This window comes from Hyperoodon ampullatus (genome assembly GCF_949752795.1).
Source record: "Hyperoodon ampullatus genome assembly, chromosome: 8".
Classification (NCBI taxonomy): Eukaryota; Metazoa; Chordata; class Mammalia; order Artiodactyla; family Ziphiidae; genus Hyperoodon; species Hyperoodon ampullatus.
In genome coordinates this window covers 47,811,219-47,836,121 of record NC_136921.1, presented here as the reverse complement: position 1 = coordinate 47,836,121, position 24,903 = coordinate 47,811,219, and the positions used below count along the sequence as shown (strand labels likewise).

The window sequence follows — 24,903 nt, the reverse complement described above, 5'->3', positions numbered from 1 at the left end:
AGATATTTTTGGGAGAAGACTGTATGGAATATAATTCAAATGATATTAGCTACTGGAGTTTCAGTTAGATGATTCTGCACTGAGAAAAAGAAAATAATGAGTACTAGCAATATAGGAAAACACAAAACAGCGTTCAGAAAGTTAGCATTAAAGCATCACCATAGGGCTTCCCTGGTGGCGCAGTGGTTGAGAGTCCGCCTGCCAATGCAGGGGATGCGGGTTCGTGCCCCAGGCCGGGAGGATCCCACATGCTGCGGAGCAGCTGGGCCCGTGAGCCATGGCCGCTGAGCCTGTGAGTCCGGAGCCTGTGCTCCGCAAAGGGAGAGGCCACAACAGTGAGAGGCCCGTGTGCCGCAAAAAACAAACAAAAAAAAAGCATCACCAGACGCAGACGTAGAGAATGGACTTGAGGACACGGGGAGGGGGAAGGGTAAGCTGGGACGAAGTGAGAGAGTGGCATGGGCATATATACACTGCCAAATGTAAAATAGATAGCTAGTGGGAAGCAGCTGCATAGCACAGGGATGTCAGCTCGGTGCTTTGTGACCACCTAGAGGGGTGGGATAAGGAGGGTGAGAGGAAAATGCAAGAGGGAGGAGATATGGGGATGTATGTATACATATAGCTGATTCACTTTGTGATACAGCAGAAACTAACACACCATTGTAAAGCAATTATACTCCAGTAAAGATGTTTAAAAAGAAAGAAAGCATCACCACTAGCTTGGCTATTTTTCTATTCAAATATATTTATAATCTGGTTTCTATCCAAAGCACACATTTCCAATATTACTCATATATGAATAATAGTATAAGTTTCTGAATATTTGGAAGGATGACACAAGGAATAATGGTGATCATTTTTTAAACTTAAAATTTCTTAGAAACATAAGATATATTTAAATATTTTAATATGAGTTTTACATAGGTTCATTATAAAAATAAAAATATTCACTGCTTTTTACCCCTTTTACCCATGTCCCATATTAAAAATTTTATTAGCACCTCAGGCAATTATCTCAAAAACAAATTATTAAAAATTTCTAAAATTCTAAATATAAAAGTTTTACATTTTTCTCCATCTTGTTAACAGTAAAACCACTTAATCTCATTTCTCATTTTATGAAATTGTTACTTTAGCAAACAAAATGTACCTAAAATTTCCTACTCTAACTTTTAATTGCCTAATTTATTTGAATAATTGTTACAGCTCAAACTATATTTTAAAACTTTGGGAAATAATAAATACTCAACACATTTTAATATCAATAGCTATCATCTTATTGGATACTTACGATGCAGCAAACACTATGCTAAATACTTTCCATGTGTGCTCTCATCTACCCTCATAATCATTTCACAGGCAAAGAAGAGTCAGGCTTATTGAGTACAAATCCAAATTGATTTGAATCCAAATCCTATGCTGTTTATTATTGCATTTGATTTGGTGTTTTATGTTTTTCTTCTACAATACTTAAAATATTCTTCATTTGTGTCTGACAGTACTGGCAGCCAGTAGATAAAGAGAAACTGTGGGATTTACTGGATTTTAAAGATTTTCTTCCCAATTAAATGATGGTATGTATGTGTGTGTAGCTTGTGAAGGAGAAAAATAAAGAGAATATGCAAAAGGTTGAATACAATTTTTTCTAACGTATACTTAGCTTTATAATTCCACAAACGTTCTCATTGAACAGTGGCAGATATTTTGAGTAAAAAAAAAAAAAAGGTAATTGTTTATTTCTTCATCTTGGGAGTAGAAACTTCTTGGCAAGATAGATCGTTTAGGTAGCTCACAGCTGTTTGCATTTTGAAACTCTGGAAATCTCCCTAGAGTGATTTACAAATTTTGTAGAACATTCTGTTGAGAATGGGGGATACGTTAAAAAAAATTGACTTTTGAAGGTCAGAATTCTTGCTTTCTGATTCCAAAATTCGACTAAGAAGGAAATATTGAATAGTTTCCTCTGACTTCTAACTTGAGAGCACCTGCAGCTTAAGAAAGAGAGGTCAGTAAATTGGAATTACACACTTTATGAAAATACAGATTAAATATGGATTAAAACCCCAAAGACACTCAGGTTCATAACTGACTTAGCTGATATTATCTCATGATAAATGAAGAAGAGCAAATTATCAGTAGTGTTGACAGAAATGGCTTAATTGTGATTCAATTTCATTTGCTTAAAGCTTATTAGAATAAATTGTAGATTGAAATAAAATATTTTGGTACTTGAAATAATTTACGCTTCACTAAATTTTGCTAGCTCTTTTAAGAATTATTACAAAAAGTGATTAAGTACTTTATCATAAGCAAAAGCCAAATGTTAAGGCATTTAGAATCTTCCAAAGTGAGTGCCCACTCCCCCCCCACCCCGTAAAGTAGTAACTTGGAAGCTTGTCATAAAAAACTTCTGTTGTTTATGGACTAATTAGGCACTGAAAAAGGAAATCTGTTGCAGGTGTATTCAGTTTAGATAAGGCAAGCTGCATCCACATAGGCTAGTTTTGGAGGAATATAGCAGACCACTGAAAATGACTTCCTTAATCTACATAGAATGTGGTTATTACCAACAGAAGAACCTGGCCAGTGTTGACTTTTGTTTTTTAGTCACAGAACATCTTCACATTTGTTTTGGCTTACCATGTATCGGTGTTGGAGGCTTTAAAATAGAGAACATTTTTATAAAATTCTAAAATGCCAAACTGGGAGAATTTTAATAAGCAGTCAAGTCCAAAACACTGTTTCTAAATATGAGTAAATGTGGGGTAAACAAATTAGGTGACAAACAAATTCATCCACCAGGTAGTGTCAGTATTTGTATAATAAACAATATCTCTTAGTTCACACTTCAGAACTTTTCCCCACAGCCTCTGATGGAAAGTGAAAGCCTTAAACAACTTTACATTTATTTTAGTTAATATCTATTTTTCAGCTAAGCACTCCAGGCACATAATTGAAAAATCAATTAGTACTAAATGTGTATAACAAGTAAACAGCTATTCCTCATCCCTCAGACTTCCACATCCAACTTTATTCTGGCTTCCTTCCATTCTTGCGGTTGAGAGGCACAATTCCTTTTTTTATTTCTGCTTCTCTGTATGTGACCTATTCCTCCACATTTCCCCCTGTTTTTTAGAATTTTCTCTTCATCTGTAGTGCTGGAAATTTTGTGTGTGCGTGTGTGCATGTATGTGTGTGTGTGTGTAGGGAGTGTGCTGGGTAGGTTTTCCTTTGTTGAATACAATATCCCATTTCAATAAAGTAAACATGTTATTAGTTCTATAAAATTTCCCTCCCCTCAATTTTATCTCTTCTATTTTTGTGGAACTTCTATTACAACAAGGTTGAGCTCTTGAATTGAATTCCTAATTTTCTTACTGTTTTTTTCTCTCCCATTTTCCTTTTCTATGGCTTTTTCCTTCTATAGCTTAGATATTTTCATCACTTTTCTCTCCGATTTCTTAATTTTAAAAATACTTATTGTATTTTAGTGTTTTTTTCTTCAGAATCTAGTGTTCTTGTTCCATTATTTCTCTGCAAATACTAATTATAAGGGTCACAATAAATGGGAAGGTATTTAGCTTTTTTTACGGCCCTCAATAACATATTGAATTTTTCTGTGGGGTTTTTCTGTAAAAGTCATTTACACATCTTTTGTGGGATTTACTGTTAAGTAGATTAGGGTTTTTGTTCTATTGTCACTAGTGCGTATTTTCTGTTTTTTCTTTTGTTTATTTTTAATTTTATTGCTATTTTCCTATTTAGCCTACAGAAATATAGCGATTTCATATGTTAAAATTGCATAAAGTAATCTTGCTGAACTCCAGTGTTCTGTTGTTTTAGATTCTCTTGGATTTTCAATTATGACAAGCATATTATATGCAAATAACTAATGTGGTAATATTTATACCTAATTTCTGTTTCTTGTCTTTTTGCTTTGACTGTAAAACTATGACAGCCTGGATATGTTAATAGCAATGGTAATTAGAGCATCTTGCTCCTGTTCCTGAGTTTAACGAATATGTTTCTAAAATTTTACCCCGAAGTATTATATGTTTTTTGGTAGATATCCTTTACCAGATTAAGGAAGGTCTCTTCTCCTTAATTTACTAAATTTTTAAATCATAAAACAAGTATCAAATTTAATCAAATGAGTTTTCTTTATCTATTGAAAATGATAATTTGGCTTATACTTTTTGTTAATATTTTTCATTACATTAAACAACAATCACATTTGAACCATCTTTATATTTCTTGTAAATCATCAGTATTATTGGTTTTTCCTTTTGCCTCAAATAACAATATGGCTCAGTTACTGACCCTGTCTTTAAAAAAAATTTATATTTTCATGATGGATATTTGCTTTATTTTTTATTTAAAAAATACTACATTACAATATATTTATCTTGGTTAATGAGTTTATGTCCCTTCAAATTTTGTGCCTGAGGCAAGTGTCTCACTTGTCTCACGCTACTCCCAGCCCTGCCAGTCAGATCACATATTTCAGATAGTGCTGATACCAACCAGATATTTGGGAGTAAATTTGTGAATCCAACCTGGTCAGTCAGAAAGTTACATTTCTCTAAACATGGCATTTGGCTCAAGGCTGGCCATAAGACAATTCGGTCAAAGAGAGGGAGGCCAGGATTTGTTTTTTTTTTTAATTTAAGATTTTATTATTATTATTACTGTTACTACTACTACTACTACTATTATTATAGCAGTTTTAGATTCACAGCAAAATTGAAGGAAAGGTACAGAGTTTTCCCATAACTCCTCTACCATAACACATGCATAGCCTCTCCCATTATCATTATCCCTGACCAGAATGTTACATTAGTTACAGTTGATGAACCTACATTGACACATGATCACCCAAGGTCCATAGTTTACATTATGGTTCACTCTTGCTGTTGTACATTCTATAGGTTTGGACAATATATAATGACATGTATCCATCATTATGGTATCATACAGAGTATTTTCACTGCCCCCCAAATCCTCTGTGCTCTGTCTATTCACCTCTTCCTCCCCCATGCCCCCAACCCCTGGTAACCACTGATATTTTTACTGTCTCCATAGTTTTGCCTGTTCTAGGCAAATGCCATATATTTGGCATCATACAATATGTAGCTTTTTCAGACTGGCTTTTTTCACTTAGTAATATGAATTAAGGTTCCTCCATGTCTTTCCATGGCTTAGTAGTTCATTTCTTTTTCATGCTGAATAATATCACATTGTCTAGACGTAACACAGTTTATCCATTCATCTACTGAAGCACATCTTAGTTGCTGCCAAGTTTTGGCAATCATGAATACAATTGCTATAAATATCTGTGTGCAAGTTCTTATGTGAACGTACATTTTCAACTTCTTTGGGAACACCAAAGAGCATGATTCCTGGATGGTATAGTAAGAGTATGTTTAGTTTTGTAAGAAATTGCCATACTGTCTTTCAAAGTAGCTATACTGTTTTGCATTCCTACCAGCAATGAATGAGTTGCTCTTGCTTTACCACATCTTTTCCAGCTGTTGGTGGTGTCAGTGTACCTTATTCAACCATCCTAATATGTGTGTAGCTCACTGTTGTTTTAATTTGCATTTCCATGGTGACATATGACGTGGAGCATCTTTTCATAAGTTTGTTTGCCGCCTGTATATCTTCTTTGAGGTGTCTATTAAGGTCTTTGACCCATTTTTGATAGGGTTATTTGTTTTCTTATTGTTGAGATTTAAGAGTTCTTTGTATATTTTGGATAACAGTCCTTTATCCAATGTATGTTTTGCAAATATTTTCTCCCAGTCTGTAGCTTGCCTTCTAAGCTCTTGATATTTTCCTTTGCAGAGCAGAAGCTTTTAATTTGAATGAAATCTAGCTTATCAATTATTTCTTTCATGGATCATGCCTGAGGTCAGGACTTTATTTCAATTCTTTTAGCTAAGAGAGTACACACTTTTCTAGAAAACTTTACACTGAGAGGATGTGGGACTTAAATTCTGGAAGTCATCTTGAAATCCTGTGAGATTAGAAAATAAAGGCTAAAAATATTGGGCAGCAGAATCAGAAGTGAAGATAGATTGAATTCTGATGACAATATGAGGCCCTGAATCCAACCATAATGCAGTCAGATACCTTTGACCTTTTCAATTTTGTGATAAAAAATATCCCGGTATTGTTTCAGACTGTGTGGGCCAGAATTTTTCTCATTTGTAAGCAAATTGATGAGGAGATCATATCCGTTGTCCTAGAGCTCTATTTTATTTATTGTTATATGATTAAATGCCTGTGCACCTCTCTCTCTTTGGTAAGATGAATTATCATGTAGTATTACTCCCTTTAAAAATGGTCCAAATAATTCTAGCCAAGACTTCAGCTATGTGGTTAGAATAGTTCAGAGGTTGGGCCTGAGAGGCTGACAAGATCAAGGTTTCCTGTTCTGAAAAGCAGGATGCAGGGAAGGCAACTAAGATGTGTCCATGTTCAAGTCCTTGAGAAAGAACTAAGTCAAAAATTGGAGAAAGTAAATACAAATGCTAATTTCATAAAAACCAGACAAGAGCTGGAAGAACTGGTGAAAAAATCAGAAAGTCCCCTAAATAGTTGGTTACTTTAATGTCATTTTCTTCCTTCTTCTGGTATAAAAATTGGACAGGCCACCTTCAATAGTCAGGATTGGAAGTCATTTATATAATATATTGTCGTATGATATATTTAAATATATTATCATATTTGTACAATTATATGAGATGATTGGTAGAAATATATATGGAATGAATTAAATGTAGAATATATGGATTATAAGGCATAGCACACTAATTTGCTGAGTAAGAAATCATAATACATGGATGCCCATTTATAACTGAAAGGATTATTTGCAAATTCCAATTAAAGGAGGTAAGTAGAGTGGAGCTTGTGGAATAATTTTTTTTCTTTGTCTTAGAACTCTTTATCTTTGGAATAACTGAAAAGCATTAATTTTTATTTTTTGAAGTATAAAAAACTCATGAGTATAACAGTCATACTTTATTATTCAGGATAATATATTTTATTTCTTATACTGTAAAAAATAAAATCATTTGAGCAATTTTCAGCATACATGGTTAATTTTGAACAAAGTCAGTAAATAGCATTATATGCTGTATAATGTAATTCTATATAAAATTCACAGTTACATGCATTTGATTATGCAAAATAAGGGAAAACAATACCACCAGCGACAATCTTATTTAAAAACACAGTAAACATAATATTCACATGCATTAAACACTGCAAACCATCTCTCAGTGTGTGTCTTTCTTGACTAAGTAATGAAGAGCCATGAGTAGTTGTTGGTGAAAATAGTCAACTCACCATTGTGCTGTTTATATGTCCTTGGTAGCAACTTGCAACTTGACCTAGGGAGACTTTACCATTTATTTAAAGCCATTGCTATCCATGTATAAAAGACAACAGGAATATTTCACAAGAGATTTTGATTTCCAAAAGTTCCAAATTCCACAGCAGAGACTCAATTTAAGGCAGTTACTTATGTATGAATATTTGAAATCAAGATATAGAAATTTTCTTAAGTGAACAAATTGACACTGTTTTGCAATGATATAATTTTTATGCCATAGGGTGTATATTAGAACTTTTCATATTATGTCTCAAAATACAGTGATTTTATAGTTCACATCAGCTGTACCCTGACTTCACATGAATGGTCTGGAGGGGATCATATTTTTAAATAAAAAATCAGCATGAATAAACTAAGTAATTAAACATATATTCAGTGATCAGTGAATACCACTTTAACTAAATTGAAATAGTCATGAAAGAGTAGTGTAGGTAAGTCCAAAAATATATATAAATATATCAAAATTGGGGGATGGGGTGGGGTTAAGTACCAATTACTGAGTCATTGAAGGATTTTGAGTGGTGGTGGAGAAATATATGAATTAATACTTAAGTGGTTGCCAAGGTTCGGGGAAGGAAAAGGAGTGAATAAGTAGAGCACAGAGGGTTTTGAGAACAGTGAAAATACTTCGTTTGATACTATAAATGATGGAATCATGTCATTACACATTTGTCCAAACCCATAGAATGTACACCGAGTGAACTATAATGTAAACTATGGACTTAGAATGATTATGTTTTGTCAATGTAGTTTCATCAGTTGTAATAAATGTCCCACTCTGTTGTGGGATGTTGATAATGGTGGAGGCTATGCATGTGTAGGGTCAAGAGTTATTTGGGAAATCTTGAAATGTCCTCTCAATTTTTTTTTTTTTTTTTTTTGCGGTATACGGGCCTCCCACTGTCGTGGCCTCTCCCGCTGTGGAGCACAGGCTCCGGACGCGCAGGCCCAGCAGCCATGGCTCACGGGTCTAGCCGCTGCGCGGCATGTGGGATCCTCCTGGACCGGGGCACGAACCCGCGTCCCCTGAATCGGCAGGCAGACTCTCAACCACTGCGCCACCAGGGAAGCCCTGTCCTCTCAATTTTGCTGTTAACCTAAAAGTGCTCTAAAAAAAATAAAGCTTAAGAAAAAAATTTAAAAAGAAAAGAATTAAGTTAATAATGATATGAAGAATGAAGTAGATGTAAAAAGCCTGGGAGTTAGATGAACTTTATGAAAAAGGAAGCGTTAGTGTTTAGAGACTGATTGGAAGTAGTATATGAGGGAAAATAAATCAAAATGGGTTCAAGCTTTCAAGCCTGAGAAGCAGGCAGAATTATGATACTATTGCTAGAGAGAAGTAATTAAGCTAAACTAAATGGATAAAGTGGTTAGTTGTTTCTAGATGACAAGTTCAAATTTTAATGTGAAATTTGAAGTGAACATCATAGAACCTGAAATATCTAGAAGGCTGTTGAGATGTCCGACTGTACATGACTCAGCAGAGGAGGAAAGGTATAGATCTGGATAAACTGAATTAACTCCAGAGGAATGTTAGTTAAAAGCCTGAGAGTGAATAACACATATGTTTTCTAGTAGAATCTTCCTTGCTGATAATTTTTTCTTCCTTTTCTACAGAAATAACATGACTTTGTTTTAAAAGTGTGAATTACTGGTTGCTTTGTGTGCAAAGCCTAATTATAAATGAATAGGTTTCGGGAGTTTTAAATATACTTGCTATTTTTGGTAAGAGAAAATTTTGTCAAGCAATAAAATTAGGAAGTACATAAACAATTTCCTTTTGATTGCCACTAAGAAATTTCCTTTCCCACCAAGTTTTTTCTTATCATGATCTGTATTTAACACACAGCTATTCAGCCATCTTTACTGATATGATCAGCCATAAGCAAATAAAAGTTACATCAATCAAAATCAGGCAGGCACATGACATAGAGTTGACTTTCTTTGTTCAGATATGGTTTGGCTCAAGATTGTTTGAGGTACTGGTTAATGCAAAAGGAGAAAAAGTATGTCTAGGGAGGGAATCACATGGCAGAATTCTGTTATTACCAGCTCTTTCCAAATGCACTATTGAGTGATTTTTATCAGAAGAAGATGCTTGCCACTATTTTAGATGTGAAACCCCAAAACCACTTGATCTTTAATTGTTGTATTTCTTAATCTGGACATAGGCTATAAAATATATAATTGTATACATGATCAAAACAAATAAGTGACAACATATTCTCAAATAGGATGATCACCAAATGGTAAAATGGACTGATTTGATGTCAGTAGTATGATAAATTGTAGTTAAATGGCAGATAGTTAGAAAGGGATTGAGAGAATAATAAGTTCATAGTAGACAATTAATAAGTTATAGCCATAGAATAAGCAATTTGACCAGATAAGAAAAGGAACTCTGATGCAAATACATTAATAGCAGATAATATATGCATAGAAAATTCATGAAAAATTCATTAAAAAGATTTCAGGAGAGAAAAAATAGGAATCATAATGAAAAGTTTTATCCAAAATATTTAGTAGAAATAATGTTGTAATGTAACAAATCTATATCTTTTTAACAAAAATTTCTTCATATACTATTTTCACTGGCTGCTTCTTTCTTTTTCTTTTGGTTTTAATTAATCCCCCTTTTGATATTCTTTGGATGAAACCTAAAAAAAAGATAAATAAATTTATGCATGATAAAGCAACAACATAATAAAACATTTAATCTAAAATTTCTTCAAATTATCTTTTAATGTTTAAAACTAAAATACATGTAATTGGTTTAAAAGTCTTTAATTTGTCTATATCTTTGTGTAAACAACCTCTTCCTAAGGATGTCACTTTGCATAAATGGGTAAACGTTATTGATTTTTATTATTCACCTTCAGCTACAAAATAATACTCATTAAAGTGGACATGTGGTTATATATGGTTAGTGGAGTTATAGATGATTTTTATTTACATATTAATACTCTATAAATATGCAACATTTTTATTGTCAGAAGAAAATAAATACATTAAAGTTTTGTGCATTAGAAAGCTTAAAGATATTTTGGTATAATCCTTTAAAATGAAAGCTCAGTATGTAAATATTAAAAGAATAAAATGTTTTGTTTAAAATTGATTTTTTTCTATGAAGACATATTAAAAGGAATTACAGTTAACATATCTGGCAATATTATCAAAATGTAATTGAAAAGGGGACACTTAGTTAAATCATAATACTGTTCCTTATCATAAATAGAACTCATTTCATACTTTCATAGATTAAAATTCATTCATAATTTCAATATTATTATCTTAAACACTAGTGAATTAATAGGAAGAATGTCCTCTATACCTTTTTTACAAGTCTTAAGACATGCTTTTTTAGAGGTAAAATTGTTTTCATTCCCTCCACATCCACTGTACTTAAATGGGCGGCATTTCCCAATGATTGAATTGTAGTAGAATCTGCTCTCATTGGCTTGACATAATCCTCTATCTGCTGGGCTCAGACACCAGGAGGGGCCATAAAATTCTAAAAACATCAAGAAAACATGGTAAGCCATATATGATAGTTAATCTAAAACTTTCATATTCATTGTTTATAGATTAGTCTTGTGGCATGTTTATGTAAAACAGTAATCTGAATGAATTAAAGTAACAAAATTCATGCATTTCAATTCCAGCAAAATGTTTAACCAATCTCCAAGTGTCCACTATACTGACACCTTTCTCCAATAAATGTAAAAGTAGGTACATTTGTTAAAAGAAATTGCCGGGATTACTCTTTACGTGACAAAACTAGTTGTACATAATACAAACAGCCACTATTCAACAATTTAATTTGTGAAAATGTATTAACCATATCAATTTTTTAAAAATTATCATTGTTTACATATCATTTGTTCATGAGTATTCAACTTTGCAAAAAAAGTCCTGATGAGCAAAATCCTTACTCATTGTATGACACAAACCGAAGCTGAGAAGGAGTTCTTTCCCTGACTAAAGTTCTGAATGATATATCACAATTTAAAGCGCAGGGAATCAGGTATAGCAAATTCTAACCTTAAGCTTTGGAAAAGGAGCTCAGAAGAGATGATCTGGCTTAGTAATAAAATTTTCTTGTGAATTGAGCCATCAGTTCCAGATGAGTTAGATATTTTTGCAAAAGGAGGAATATTGCTAAAGGCAGGAAAGATCAAACATTTACAGGTTTAAACCAGACAGACAGGCTGGTCTGTCAATGGGGGAACAACCACTTTCAAAAACAGAAGGAAAAAGAAACATGAACTAGGGTAATGAAAGGATAACTCATTTCCTTAAGGCAAAGCAGAAAAATGGTTTCAGCCCAATGATAATTTTTAGCTCCTTCTGGAATTCCTGTCAGTGAGGGGAAGCTGGTACTCTTCAGTAGCAGAGCTAAACTGCTTGATATTATTGGTAAATCAATACTGCAGGTAAGTTGGTGGATGGTCAGGAATCAATAAAAGAGAGCTTTGGTGGCTTTGCCAAATAGTGAGATGTGGTACAGCAAATGCAAATGAAGAGGATTTGCTAAATGTACATCACTGGCAGAAAATAGAACTTTGAGGAATCCAGTAGCAAGGAAGGCAAATAGGTTGTGCAAAAGAGCAAGAAGTGGTTTGATGGCAAGTGAACCCCAGGTGAATAGACTAAAAGAGAAATAAAACAATTTGAGAAAAAAATGAAAAAGATCTTAAATTGATAAACAATTTTATAACCTCCTGCCTTCTATGTATTTAAATATTAGAGTGTCTTGATATAACATCTCATGTAAAGAGAAATTCTGGAAATTATAAGAGAAGCAGTGGGAATACTATGGGAAGAATTTATAATAAAACATTTTAGAAAGGTGACATTTTGTGTCAATTCAAGAATTGAAATCACATTAAAAATTTTTGTATTATTTAGTCTTTGACTAGGTGTGTAGACACTGATTTTAAAAGAAACTCCTAGGATCTATAAAACTAAAACATCATTCAAAATCATGTAGTCTAATTTATGTTTGGCCTCACCCCATTTGGGGGTTATAGTGCATGATTATTGCCATCATAAATCAAATTTAAAATGTACTTGGTGAGAATGTGTGCTTAATTTTTTAGAAAATGTCAAGGTCTTTTTGCCCCAACAATGGCTCATGTAAGAGGAAATTTCTAACAACCTAGGAGAGATATGTTGTAATTGAGTCCAATATTGTGCAAGCTTTTCCAATAGGTATGTTGTGGATTCTCATTAATCCACAGCCAAGAATATGAGATGATGAAATGGTTATCAGTTGCCACCACTTCTAATTCCATGAGTCATCCAAAGTCATCACCTGTGTTCAGAAACAAATGAAATACCCCACAAGCAATTAGCCTGATTTGAGAAAGAGAAAACAGAGGAAAGTGCTATTCATTGAAAAATTATACTCAGAAAGCACCCACAGATGCTTCATAGTATATGTGTAAGTATGATGATATTATTTATACATCAATTTCACTTTAGCATTTTGTACACAAGATATTATCCCACAGTAAGTTGAAAATAATAATATGGATGTACTTTTAAGTTGTACACTTCTTTTCAAATGTTAGTTATTATGTCTTAATAGCAATGCCCGACCTAAAGTTCCTTATTCCAGGACAGAGAGAGTTTTCTGATGACAGGGAGCAAAATCATCCTTCTTTTTGCTTACAATCTAGAGTAAAACTGGCCCCATAACAAAATCAATGCCATTTCAACTTGAGCAAAAGTTGGCTTGGTATATCTGGGGCTACAGTCCCTAGATTAAAGGTAACAAGGGATGTGTCTGTTATCACAGGCCAGGAGCCTCAAACATCATGTGAAAGCTAGAACCAAAACGATCTCTCCAGTGGGATCTGAAACCATGGAGCATACACCACAGTTTTGGTGGAGAGATGTACTGGAGCTTCTGTCTTCCTTTGGCGACCCAGTCTTTCAACAGTTTGCCACTTACCAAATCCACTCAGAAGCCAAAGAAAGAGCATGAAGAAGGCAGGGGATTAGTTTGAAAGCAAACAGACAGTTGACAGCACAGGTCCATCAAAGAGAGTTTTACTACCTGTTAAATGTCCCAGGCATCAGATTGCCTCTACCCGAAACTCTTTGTGACTTCTGAATCAGAGGATGTGTGGACTGCTGCTTTCTGACAGCCTGGCATCTGGTGTGCAGACTTGAATTGTCCCTCTTACCAGATAGCAGCTCCTACTCAGAAAGTGTCTGTCCATGACTGACCCGATGACAGTTGTCTATCTCATTTGTTTGTCCTGTTTTAATCACTACCTACACAGATCATCAAACACAACTCACATTTGACCCAGGTCGATATAGGGAAGTAAGAATATTTTGATTAGGGGGTTAAAGCTTCAAATTAATCACTAAGAATGTTTTATTTTAAATTTTAAAAATTATGTATTTAATATTGTAATAAATTATCATCAGTTGGGGAGTCTTCATAATGTCATTACTCTTCAGAAACATGAATTATATCCACTACATAAACTAATCTATTTCTCCTAAAATCATTTAAACTCTAAGCAGTTAAGACTATCATTGGATTATTTTAGCATAAACAACAGAATTAAAATAATGAAGCAGATGGTTTCTCAAGGACATTTTAGCTCCAAGGATTTTTTGGGTCCTTATCATCTGATTCACTCTCCAAAGTTGAGGAAATAGAAAATTTTTGCCCCCTGTGAGGAGATAAGCTTGACTGTTTTCAATTAACATGTTTATTCTAGATAAACATAGGCACTCACCTATTCAAAACCCAGACTTTGATATCTACAGTGAAAGAAAATATAAAGGTTTTGAAGTAGTTGCACAATGGGATATTTTGGGCTAGATTATAATTATTTGCAGAAATTTAAGACCGAATAAAAAGATGCTAACCTGACTTCTGTTCTTTTCCAAAGTAATTTAATAACCAAATGCATTCTGTCTTGATCTCGCCATTAATAACAATTTGGATAGCTTCCATTTAGAGGGTCTATGATAGATTTCAGAATTCAGGATCCACTTACATTCTGCCAGGAATTGCCATGATGTAGTATGACTGGTAAACTATAAGGTGATGCTCCAGAGACAGTTTTATATGTAAAGTGCCTTATGCAATTGCTTTGAAACTTATACACTAAACTTTCAATTTTGTACTCACTTTGAATCTTTACTACGGTGTCTCTCTTACTGTCCCATTTTACATGCCTATATTTAGGCTTTTATTTTACCAATGAACTTAGGTTTTAGGAACTACCTCATCACTTGTTGAATAAATTATTTTTTGTCTTCTGAGATTGTTTTAGGGAATTGAATAACAAATCTTTCCTTTGAACAAATTCTTTTTTCCCATAATTTTATAGTGAAGAAAAATATAAAGATTTTTATTTTCTATTTATACTTTATCATTGTAAAATGTTGAAATAATATAAAAGTATGACAAATATAAAACAAAAGTTCTCCATAATTTGACCCTTGCCCTTTAAACCACCACCAGTGGTTTGGGAATATCTTCCCCCAAATCGTTTGCATATGCAAACACATATTAGTATACTGTTCTGTCTCATTATTATATTTGATAATATTTTCTGGCTTGTTTCCACATTTCTTCATCTGTATACCTCATTCTTTTTTCTTTTTCTTTTTCTTTTTTTCTTTTTTTTTTTTTTTTGCAGTACACGGGCCTCTCACTGTTGTGGTCTCTCCCGTTGCGGAGCACAGGCTCCGGACGCGCAGGCTCAGCGGCCATGGCTCACGGGTCCAGCCACTCCGCGGCATGTGGGATCCTCCCGGACTGGGGCATGAACCCATGTCTCCTGCATCAGCATGCGGACTCTCAACCACTGCGCCACCAGGGAAGCCCCGGAATCCAGGTTTTGAGAAGACAGAACATTTTAATTTTGACGATCCTTCAATGCAAGTACATCATGACTCTGTCCTCCCTTCATCTATGTATGCCCCTATTTCTCAGGCATGCCTGTAAAGGACAAAACCACCCTCTTATTTATTATTATTAGACTCCCAGTCTGCATGACAAATCTTGTCATATAGAAAGCACTCAATTATTATTGAACTGAATCGAAATTTAGAAATATAACAGATCTGTACCTAAAGTCATAAGATAAAGTTGGAAACACAGGTTTGCAAGTCCTCTGATTAGAAATAAGACCCAAAGACACGAAACACGTATTGATATTTTATAATTGTGTTTGAATTTTACAAGTGCTTTATGTTATTTCAGGTAATCATAGTATTAAGTATATTAAATACAGACACTTCAAATCAAGGTTACATACTTCAGTTGTATTAAAAATTATTACTGATAACGTGCATACAAATGATACCCCTGATTATTTTATTTTTTCCTGCTTTAAACCTCTGTTGATACTGGATAATCATTGATCCCACCATCGTGAAAAATTCAAATATTAATACCTTTGAGCTCTTATTTGTGCTAAACACTGGGTTAAGTCATTACAGTCTTCCCCGAAATTTTATGAGCTATTACTCTTCACGTATAACAAATGAGGAACCTGAGGCTGAAAGTTGTGTAATTCTTTTCCAGGCCACAGAGAGAGTCTGCAATAGCAGAACTGGAATTTAAACCACATCTTTCTGCCCATAAAGCCAATGTTCTTAACCACTATGATATGTCTTCTGAAAACTAACTAGAAAATAAAAATAACTGAGCAAATATATTTTAATAATTATCAGGTAAAATGAAAGTTGTCACAACTTATCCTTTATGTTTCATTCTCAAAGTCTCTCTTCTTTGAAGCTCAGATTCAGTATGTCTTAGAAGCTTCTTACCCTCAGTTATGTGAGTGGAGTTGGAATTTAGCAAGTTTGAACAGGAGAAAAATACCTAATCAAAACAGTCATCAAACAAGGAGGCTGAAAACAAGTTTTGGGAGTAACAGTCCTGAGCCAAACAGTATTCAGAGAGCTCAAACATTTGAAGGTGAGAATTATTGAGTTGGCATGTTCAACATGGGCAGATTCTAGAAATAGACCAAAGTTCCAGGATTCTATGACTTCTCTGATCATATTTGCACTGGCCAGTTGGATCCATTTAATAGCATTAAGATGTGATAGAAAACTAGAAACCTCATTCTGCTGTGTCCCTAGGAAAGATAGTTGGAATTTTCCTAAAATATACATTTTATATCAATGCTTCTCAAATTCATTCCTGCAAAGATTGTCCAGCATTCAAATAGAAAAAGGGTAAAGACTTACACGCAACATAGAGTAGCACAGGGTTATCTAACCTATTCCTATCTCATTCCTAACATGTCCTATAGCAGTCCATACCAAAATCATATTATAGGGATTTTTCCTTTTTAGCAAAAAACATGTGCCATCAAATAAATCAATGAATTAGTATTATTAATTTATTAGTTTGTAGTTTGTATTGTATTCATTTGTGAATAAGTTTTGATTTATAGTTGTGTAATGGTCACATGCCAAAGAAGTTTATTCCTACCATTTTACTTGTTCATATAAAATTAATATCATTCAAAATAATTTGGTTTTCAAAATGGAGGTCTGTGAATTTTCTCTTTTAAAGGTATCCATATATTTAGAAACACTTCTCTGGAGGAATCTTATGACTGGGGCAAAAAATTTATCCTTGTTAAAACCAGAGATGGTCCAGGAAGAAAAGGATTAGCAAAAGTAGTCAGTGGTCACCTAGAGTGACTATATTCAGATGGCAGCACTCTTGGCAGAGATGAAGTGCTACATTTTTGTTTCTCACCATATCTCCTGCCAAGAAATAGTAGGTCTGATGAATCCTTACCACAAGTTGTTATCAATTTTTGTAAAGCCAGCTTGAAGGCACATGATTCACCATGCAGGAATATTTAGATTATGAGGGAAGTTTCTGTGCTTCTTGGTTTGAGAACACAGTATGAAAAACAGGATATTTCTTTGGGACTATGGAAGTGGGGTGTTGATGAGTTGGATTTTCCAGAATTGTTGACACTGCTTAGTGGTGATTAACTGTGGTATACAGCTAAGTGTGTAACTCTTTAATTGATGGAGGTTATTTTCTTTCCAAAAAATTTCCATGGTTGTAAGAGTCTCCTTTATGTAACCACATCTTCAACAAGAGGCCAAATAGGTGACAACATTCTCTTGCAAATCTGTAAATTGACCATATCAGTAATGGTTTTTGGTGTCAATCAGGCAATTTCTGAGCATAACACCTCTTCCAGAAGGCTGATAACCAAAATTTTTTAAAAGATGTGTGTGTATGTATATGTGTGTGTGTGTGTGTGTGTGTGTGTGTTTCTTTTCTACCCATTTTTTTCACATATATATGGTATCTGGCCACTAGATCATACAGTGAATACAGTCAGGAGAGACATAGAGTTCCAAGTACCCAAATGGCCTTCAGAATACCATTCAATCATTCTCCCTTGACCTGGAGGCTACCAGGAAGCAACATGGGACTAGGTCAGGTATACAGATGTTCATTTTCTTAAATAGCAAATACCAGACTGGGTTGGCAATAGGCTTCTGAAGTCTACTCAAAGTTTTTCTTTCTGAAATATCATATAGCTGATGTTCCAAGGCCTAATAAGAGTTGATATACAGAAGCAAAGGAAGCTATGACCAGCAGAAGGATCATCCACTGTTTTCATGAATGAGTAGAGTCCACTCAAAAGACCCAGTACCAATATGAACACTTGAAAACATTAGTTTTTCTTTGTTAGTTAGATGTTTATCAAAGAGATATATTGAGAGGAATATATTAACTCTATGCATATAAATATTAAAACTTTATTAATAGTATCCTATGGAAGACACCACATATACCATATAAATATTAAAGAAATACCAAAAAACAATTATTAACATATGCATAAAATGCCATGTAATCTTAAAATGAATATGGATGCATGAATGCAGATGTTCAGAAAGACTTGGTAAATGTGGTCAGCATTCTTCCAACCGTCATTTGTTCTTTCTGTTGTAACTGTGGATTACAAAATTAATAAATGAAAAAATTAGTCTTCTATCCTGTGCCTAACAGTAGGATAAACACTAGGGGAGGGAAGTCTACAAAATATATAATCCATGCTCTCTTCCTTCAAAAAACTTGTAATCTAGTCAGTGAGGCAGAGCTGACACATCAAACAATCTAAATATTAAATGAATCAAAATAAAAAGCCAGGGGAAAGAGAGAGGAAGAAGTCTTCCTTATGGTGGTAAAAAAGCAGCTTAGGTACGATGAGGAAGGCCAGTGAGTTTTAGGTGGGAGAAAGCAGTGGATAACTTGTGTTTAATAATAATGAAGAGAGTGGATAATTTGTGTTTAATGACAATATCTATTCTGAATGGACAAAAAACTTTTTTATTTACAGGATAGTGAGACAAAATCTGGAATAGGTAGAGAGCTAACAGATAACAGACAAATTTAAGCCAAGTGGATGAGGCTAAATTAACACAGGGAAAAAAATGTATCCATTAAGTTAAAAATCTTTTCTATAAAGCAAGAGAAATATGTAAATTTGCCTGACTCTAATATAATGAATGTATCTAAGTAGGCCAGTCATGTCAAAAAAGGTCATATCTTATACATGTTATATATAGCTCTGATTCTCCATCTCCATCTTTTATGTCTATACATATACACACATATACGTAAAATGTTTTACTTGACTTATGCCTGATATATGACTATATTAATAATATATGTAGTATATCTGAGTTATAGCTGACCTCTGTGATATCTATTTATTTATCCTCCTTATCTACCTATTTAATGTCTATAACATCTGGTTTGCCTGAGCTAGTATTAATTCATGCTTATTTTTTTGGTATATCATGTTCCAACATATTGTGTTTTTTAAAAATTGAAATATGTTTTAAAATAAAACTATAATATTTATCCACCAAAATGACAAACCCAATTTTCTGTCTATATGTATATATTTTAAATAAATAAATTTTTTTTAGCATTCTCCTTTCATTTCTATTAACATCCCAGTTTGGTTGACATATGATTGTTGTAATCTAAACATGAAGGACTGATAGTCTGAATGAAACAGGTTAGACTGAAAATGGAGAAGATGAGAATGGACATTTCATCAGAAAAAGCAATAGAATTTAATGACTGACTAGAACAGAAGTGATCAAAAGAGATTACCAAATGCTCAAGCTGAAATAAATGGAAAAATGGTGGCAGAATTCTGAAAATTTGGAAAGCTGGAAATACTGAAAACTATAAACAAAAATTTTACAAATAAAATTCTTTTGGTTTCAAAGCCCCATGATACTTCTGCATGCCAATATTCTCAATTTGTTTCTAGGAAACACATTTGAACTGTTTTAAGTTCCCACATATGTATTTAGTTCTATTGTGGATTCTCTTTTAAAGGTTAATTGTAATTTTTTTACTGTATGTGTACTGAAGCACTTATTTGAATAATCTGAGATTTTATAAGTGGCTGAAATACCACCTTTTCCTGCAAATGGGAACTTACAAAGAGTTGTTTTACAGGTGAGAAACTAAGGCCTGGGAACTAAGGCTTGTATTGCTCTGAATTACATGGGTAATAATGATAAATCATACTTATGTAGCACTGAATAGGTTATCAGGTACTGTCCTAAGCAAGTTATGTATATTGACTGATTTCACCTCACAATAAAACCTATGAGGTAAGTACTATATTATTACCATCCTCATTTTGCAGTGGGAAAAAATAAGGTTCTGAGAGGTTAAGAATTATCTTAATGTTGCACAGCTGGTAAGTGAAAGAAATAGGATCTGAGACCAAGTCTTCAGGCTCAGAGTCATATCTCTTATCCACTATATTTTAGTGCCAATCCCAGCAGGAAAGTCAAGAAGAACCCGTTGTGACAGTCTTTCATTCTGAAGATCTCACACAGAACTGCATACACTTAGAGATACTGTGTTAGAATTATTTCTCTCCCATATGTACTGAGCACATATTTATTGTAACTATGAGGAGATCCTCACAATTCAGGACAAAAAATTAAAATCAAGTAATTTGCTCTCACTTCTGCACAGGGCCATGCTTACAGAACATTTATAAAAATCTCTTTAGGGCTTCCCTGGTGGTGCAGTGGTTGAGAGTCCGCCTGCCGATGGAGGGGACACGGGTTCGTGCCCCGGTCTGGGAAGATCCCACATGCAGCGGAGCGGCTGGGCCCGTGAGCCATGGCAGCTGAGCCTGCGCGTCCGGAGCCTGTGCTCCGCAATGGGAGAGGCTGCAACAGTGAGAGGCCCGCGTACCGAAAAAAACAAAACAAAACAAAACAAAAACCTCTTTAAGGAAGAGCAAGTTTCAATATTTGAGGTCACCTATGTAGCCTATTAATACTGAAATATGGGGCTTCCCTGGTGGCACAGTGGTTAAGTCCGCCTGCTGATGCAGGGGACACGAGTTCGTGCACCGGTCTGGGAAGATCCCACATGCCGCGGAGCGGCTACGCTCGTGAGCCATGGCTGCTGGGCCTGCGCGTCCAGAGCCTGTGCTCCGCAACGAGAGAGGCCACAACAGTGAAAGGCCCGTGTACAGCAAAAAAAAAAAAAAAAACAAAAAAAACTGAAATATGGAAATGAAAGGAGAAAATTAAACCTCAGTTGTGCTTAATAAGCATTCAAATATCTTGAGTCAAGAGGGTTCACTGGAAAAAATATATTCTCATGCTAATTTGCAATATTATGGTTGAGAATAAATTGCAATTTAAAAAAATTACCAAACCATTTTCCAGTAACATTGAACAAAATTTCTAAAATGTTTTTCTATTATCATCAGAAAGAGAAACATTAAAATTATATTTATAAATATTTCACTTAATAACAATAACACAATCTAGCTATATTTTTGGAGTATTCAAATACCTAAGGATTGTTTTTAATGAAAATAATTTTAAACGAATGCTATTCTATTTGTATTGTGGGGCATATTCTTATTCCTGTACACTGAATCAAAACCTTAAAGGATTTACATCTTTTCAAAGGAACCTAATATCCACAGAGAACCTTACGCATTTGCTAAAACGTTGAACAAGTTTTTACATAAACATAGAACTGTATTTTCTTAAATTATTATAAAATGTATTTATATAATTGCAAGCAGTGACAGATATAATACTTCACTGCTCTAATTATAAAATATAAAGACCTGAAGGGATTTTGAATATACTAACCCCCTCTGAAATTTTGCATGCCCTTTATGACACTCCAAGTACTATTGGAACACTACTTGAATGCCTACAATTTGGGGAATTTAGTCACTGAAGCACTCATTCATTTTTGAAGACTTCACATTAAAAATAAACACTTTACAGAAAGAAATTTGTACTTTAGATATTCATTCATTAGTTCTGATTCTTAGGCTGGGTTGAGGGAGATAAGGAATGGGGGGATAGGGACAGGGAAGACTGAAATGGAGAAGATTGAGTGAGGCATGTACAGAATTTAATTTTCCTTTCACATGACAGTGTTTCAAGTACTGAGAGTATATATAATGTTCTCTCTTGGATCTCACATCTTACACTTTCCAGTCCTTCTAAGTCTCAGTCCAGTGACTTCTAAGGTATGGCATTCAGGGCTGAAGCAAGTCCACAGGCATCATCAGGTCAATGTAGGACTATATTCCTCATTCTAGATAAATCACAGACAACATTTGCAGTCCCTTAAATCCATGTGGGCAGAAGTTTTGCTTGCTTGTTTGTTTTTTGTAAAGAAAGATGCTCAAAGACATTCTGGTTCTGAACCCCATCCAATTCTGACACATGGCTGGGGTAGAGAACCTGTGCCCCAGACACTATGTCTCTTTTTACCCTAAGGCTGCAATTTTAATAGCCACAGAACTCTCAACACATGCCAACTTTACGTTTAACACTTATACGGACTGCTTCTAAGCAAAATCTCCAATTTCTGAATAAGGACTTGTGATTTTTTAAATTTAGAAAGAACCTTACATTCATCCCATTAACTTTCAACTTTTTAGGTTGTTTCTGTCTAGATATTTGTGGTGTCTGGTTATGTTTTCCAGTATTTTCACTATTTTCCCAGCTCTGCATTTTTGTGAGCATATTTCCTGTATGTTTGTTTAAATTTGACAAATATGTTGACAGGACAGAGTCCAGAAAAGTGTTCTGCATACATCCAAAAGAAAATTCTCTCAGAGTGACATAGCCTCACGGATGGTTAGTCACCAAATTCCTAATCTGTCCTGTGACTAACACCAGAGACCTTCTCCAATGCTATGCTCAATTTTATTTTAATTATTTATTTATTTTACCGGTACGCGGGCCTCTCACTGTTGTGGCCTCTCCCGTTGCGGAACACAGGCTCCGGACGCGCAGGCTCAGCGGCCATGGCTCACGGGCCCAGCGACTCCGCGGCACGTGGGATCCTCCCAGACTGGGGCACGAACCTGTGTCCCCTGCATCAGCAGGCAGACTCTCAACCACTGCGCCACCAGGGAAGCCCGCTATGCTGAATTTAAGAACACTGTAGGCTTCTTTTGACACACTGCTGCCATTACAATGATTTACAATTACATATTGAAGTTGATAATTCCTAGCATTATTTTATAAGATAAATTTGGTGCAGAGTTAAATATCATGTAAAAGTTTTCATGGGATATGTAATCAAAAGCCTACTACAAAGCATACTTTAAAATAGATTAGGAAAATTATCACTTTTCTGGGAAAAAAGGTCTTAAGCAATTTTGAATCTCAGTATTTCAACACACCTATTATTAAAAAACAAAAGAAGTATAATTTTCTAAAAAGCATAGTTCTCATGTACATTTTATTTCTATTGTTACCATGATAATATTTTTCTGGCAGCAATTAAAATAAAAGAGCCTTACCGAAGAAGCTGGGTACCTTGGTAGGCTGGGGAGTCAAGGAGTCATTATTCACAGCATCAAGCTGGGTTCTATAATCATCCACCTGGAAATCATTCACTGAAAAAAAATACAGCCAATTAAAATAGAAGACATTTTCACAAGCTCATAATTGTACACATAAAGCAAAGCACAGAAGTTGTGTTAAGAAAAGTAGATGTCTAGAAATTTTATTCACATTGGTATGTTAAATTAGTGAACAGTGAATCTTTATATATCTTTATATCTCTTATATATATAAGATATATATATCTTTATATCTTTATATATGTATCTTATACGATAATATTTCCACGAGTAACTTTGTGGTTCTTTGTCAAAACAAAAAAGGTAAAAATTAATGTTTTAGTCACTCCTTTAATTAATTTTAGGGTCAGATAAAACTGACTGATTTTAGGTGGTAGTTTCCAAAGAACCACATGCTCTCAAATTTTTATAAGCCTAAGGGATTTCAGCAGTCCTACTCTTGTGCCTAAATTGTACTACAGTATTCTCAGAAAGGAAAATTAAATAATGTAACCTAAAAATAATTTCTATGGAAATAATTTCCACTATAAATTTCTTAATTCTCTTTCTTAAATAAATTAACATGGTGACTAATTTCTATCAGATTAAGAGTGACTACAGTGGATCTTCATTTGCATGGCTACAACAAAATCTGGGTAAGCCTGAACATCCTCTAGGATGCCTTATTTTAAAAAGAATGCCTATAAAATGAAGTAAAAGGATATGAGAAATGAACGTACATGGGTCCTCACAGGTGTCCTTGCATTCTTCCAGTGATTCAAAGTTGTTGAGATTGCCAAGGCACCCACCATACTTGAAGCGTTCACACTGCTTTGATTGATTGTTATAAAAATACCTAGTAATATAACCTCGACAGATTCCAGCATCTTCTTCCAAAAAGCAGAAATCTGGCTTTTCTAGAAATTATAAAAATGTCAGAAAGCAATATTCCTCTTTGTGAATAATTTAATTATGTTAATTAAAAATATAAATGGTTAAGTTGAAATTATTTAAGGAGTAAATATGAAAAGATAAAGATAAAAGGTAAAATATAACTTTATCCACAACTATACTATATCTACTATGACATTTAGAATAAGGGAGTTACAACTGTTGTCATACATTGTGTCTATTGGAATTTCAAATTCTAAATTTCTCATAGTAAATTAGTAGGGCATTAACTATGAGCTCTTTCATGAACTGAGAGAATAAAAGATATTGGGTTTTTTTACCCTTGGTTTGGAAGTCCAAAATATTATGGCAAAAATTTGGTTTAATTATTTTTATTAAGTTTATGTGCATCAACATTTAGGAAAGATCTACAAATATTTCTTATTTTTCAGGTGTGCAGTCTCATTTAAGTATACTTTGTTGCTTCATTGAATGGTTTCAATTTTTAAAAAAGGTAGAAGCTTTGAGGGGTATCGAAGCTTTCATGGCTATACTTAGAAGTTCCTGAATTCTTATGCTGAAATTAATATCTGTATTAGGTATGACATCCTCCTCCACTGTGTCTCTTATTTTTCTTCCAGGCATTGGAATGACTCCAATAGTGCAGAGGCAGACAGGAAATACATGTTCAGGGATTGGAGAGGCTTTTGAAAA

At 34.2% G+C, this 24,903-nt stretch overlaps 1 protein-coding gene across 1 annotated transcript in view; it reads right to left on the bottom strand.

Moving 5' to 3' along the window:
- Positions 1 to 9,952: 9,952 nt before the first annotated feature.
- Positions 9,953 to 24,903, bottom strand: part of TFPI (tissue factor pathway inhibitor) — a gene marked incomplete at both ends in the record, with an annotated part of 32,894 nt that continues 17,943 nt past the window's right edge. Inside the window, 4 exons of the mRNA XM_079710195.1 lie at positions 9,953 to 10,059; positions 10,734 to 10,913; positions 23,257 to 23,352; positions 24,039 to 24,215. Of these exons, the coding sequence (XP_079566321.1) occupies positions 9,953 to 10,059; positions 10,734 to 10,913; positions 23,257 to 23,352; positions 24,039 to 24,215 (560 nt within the window). The remainder of the gene's footprint in view (positions 10,060 to 10,733; positions 10,914 to 23,256; positions 23,353 to 24,038; positions 24,216 to 24,903) is intronic.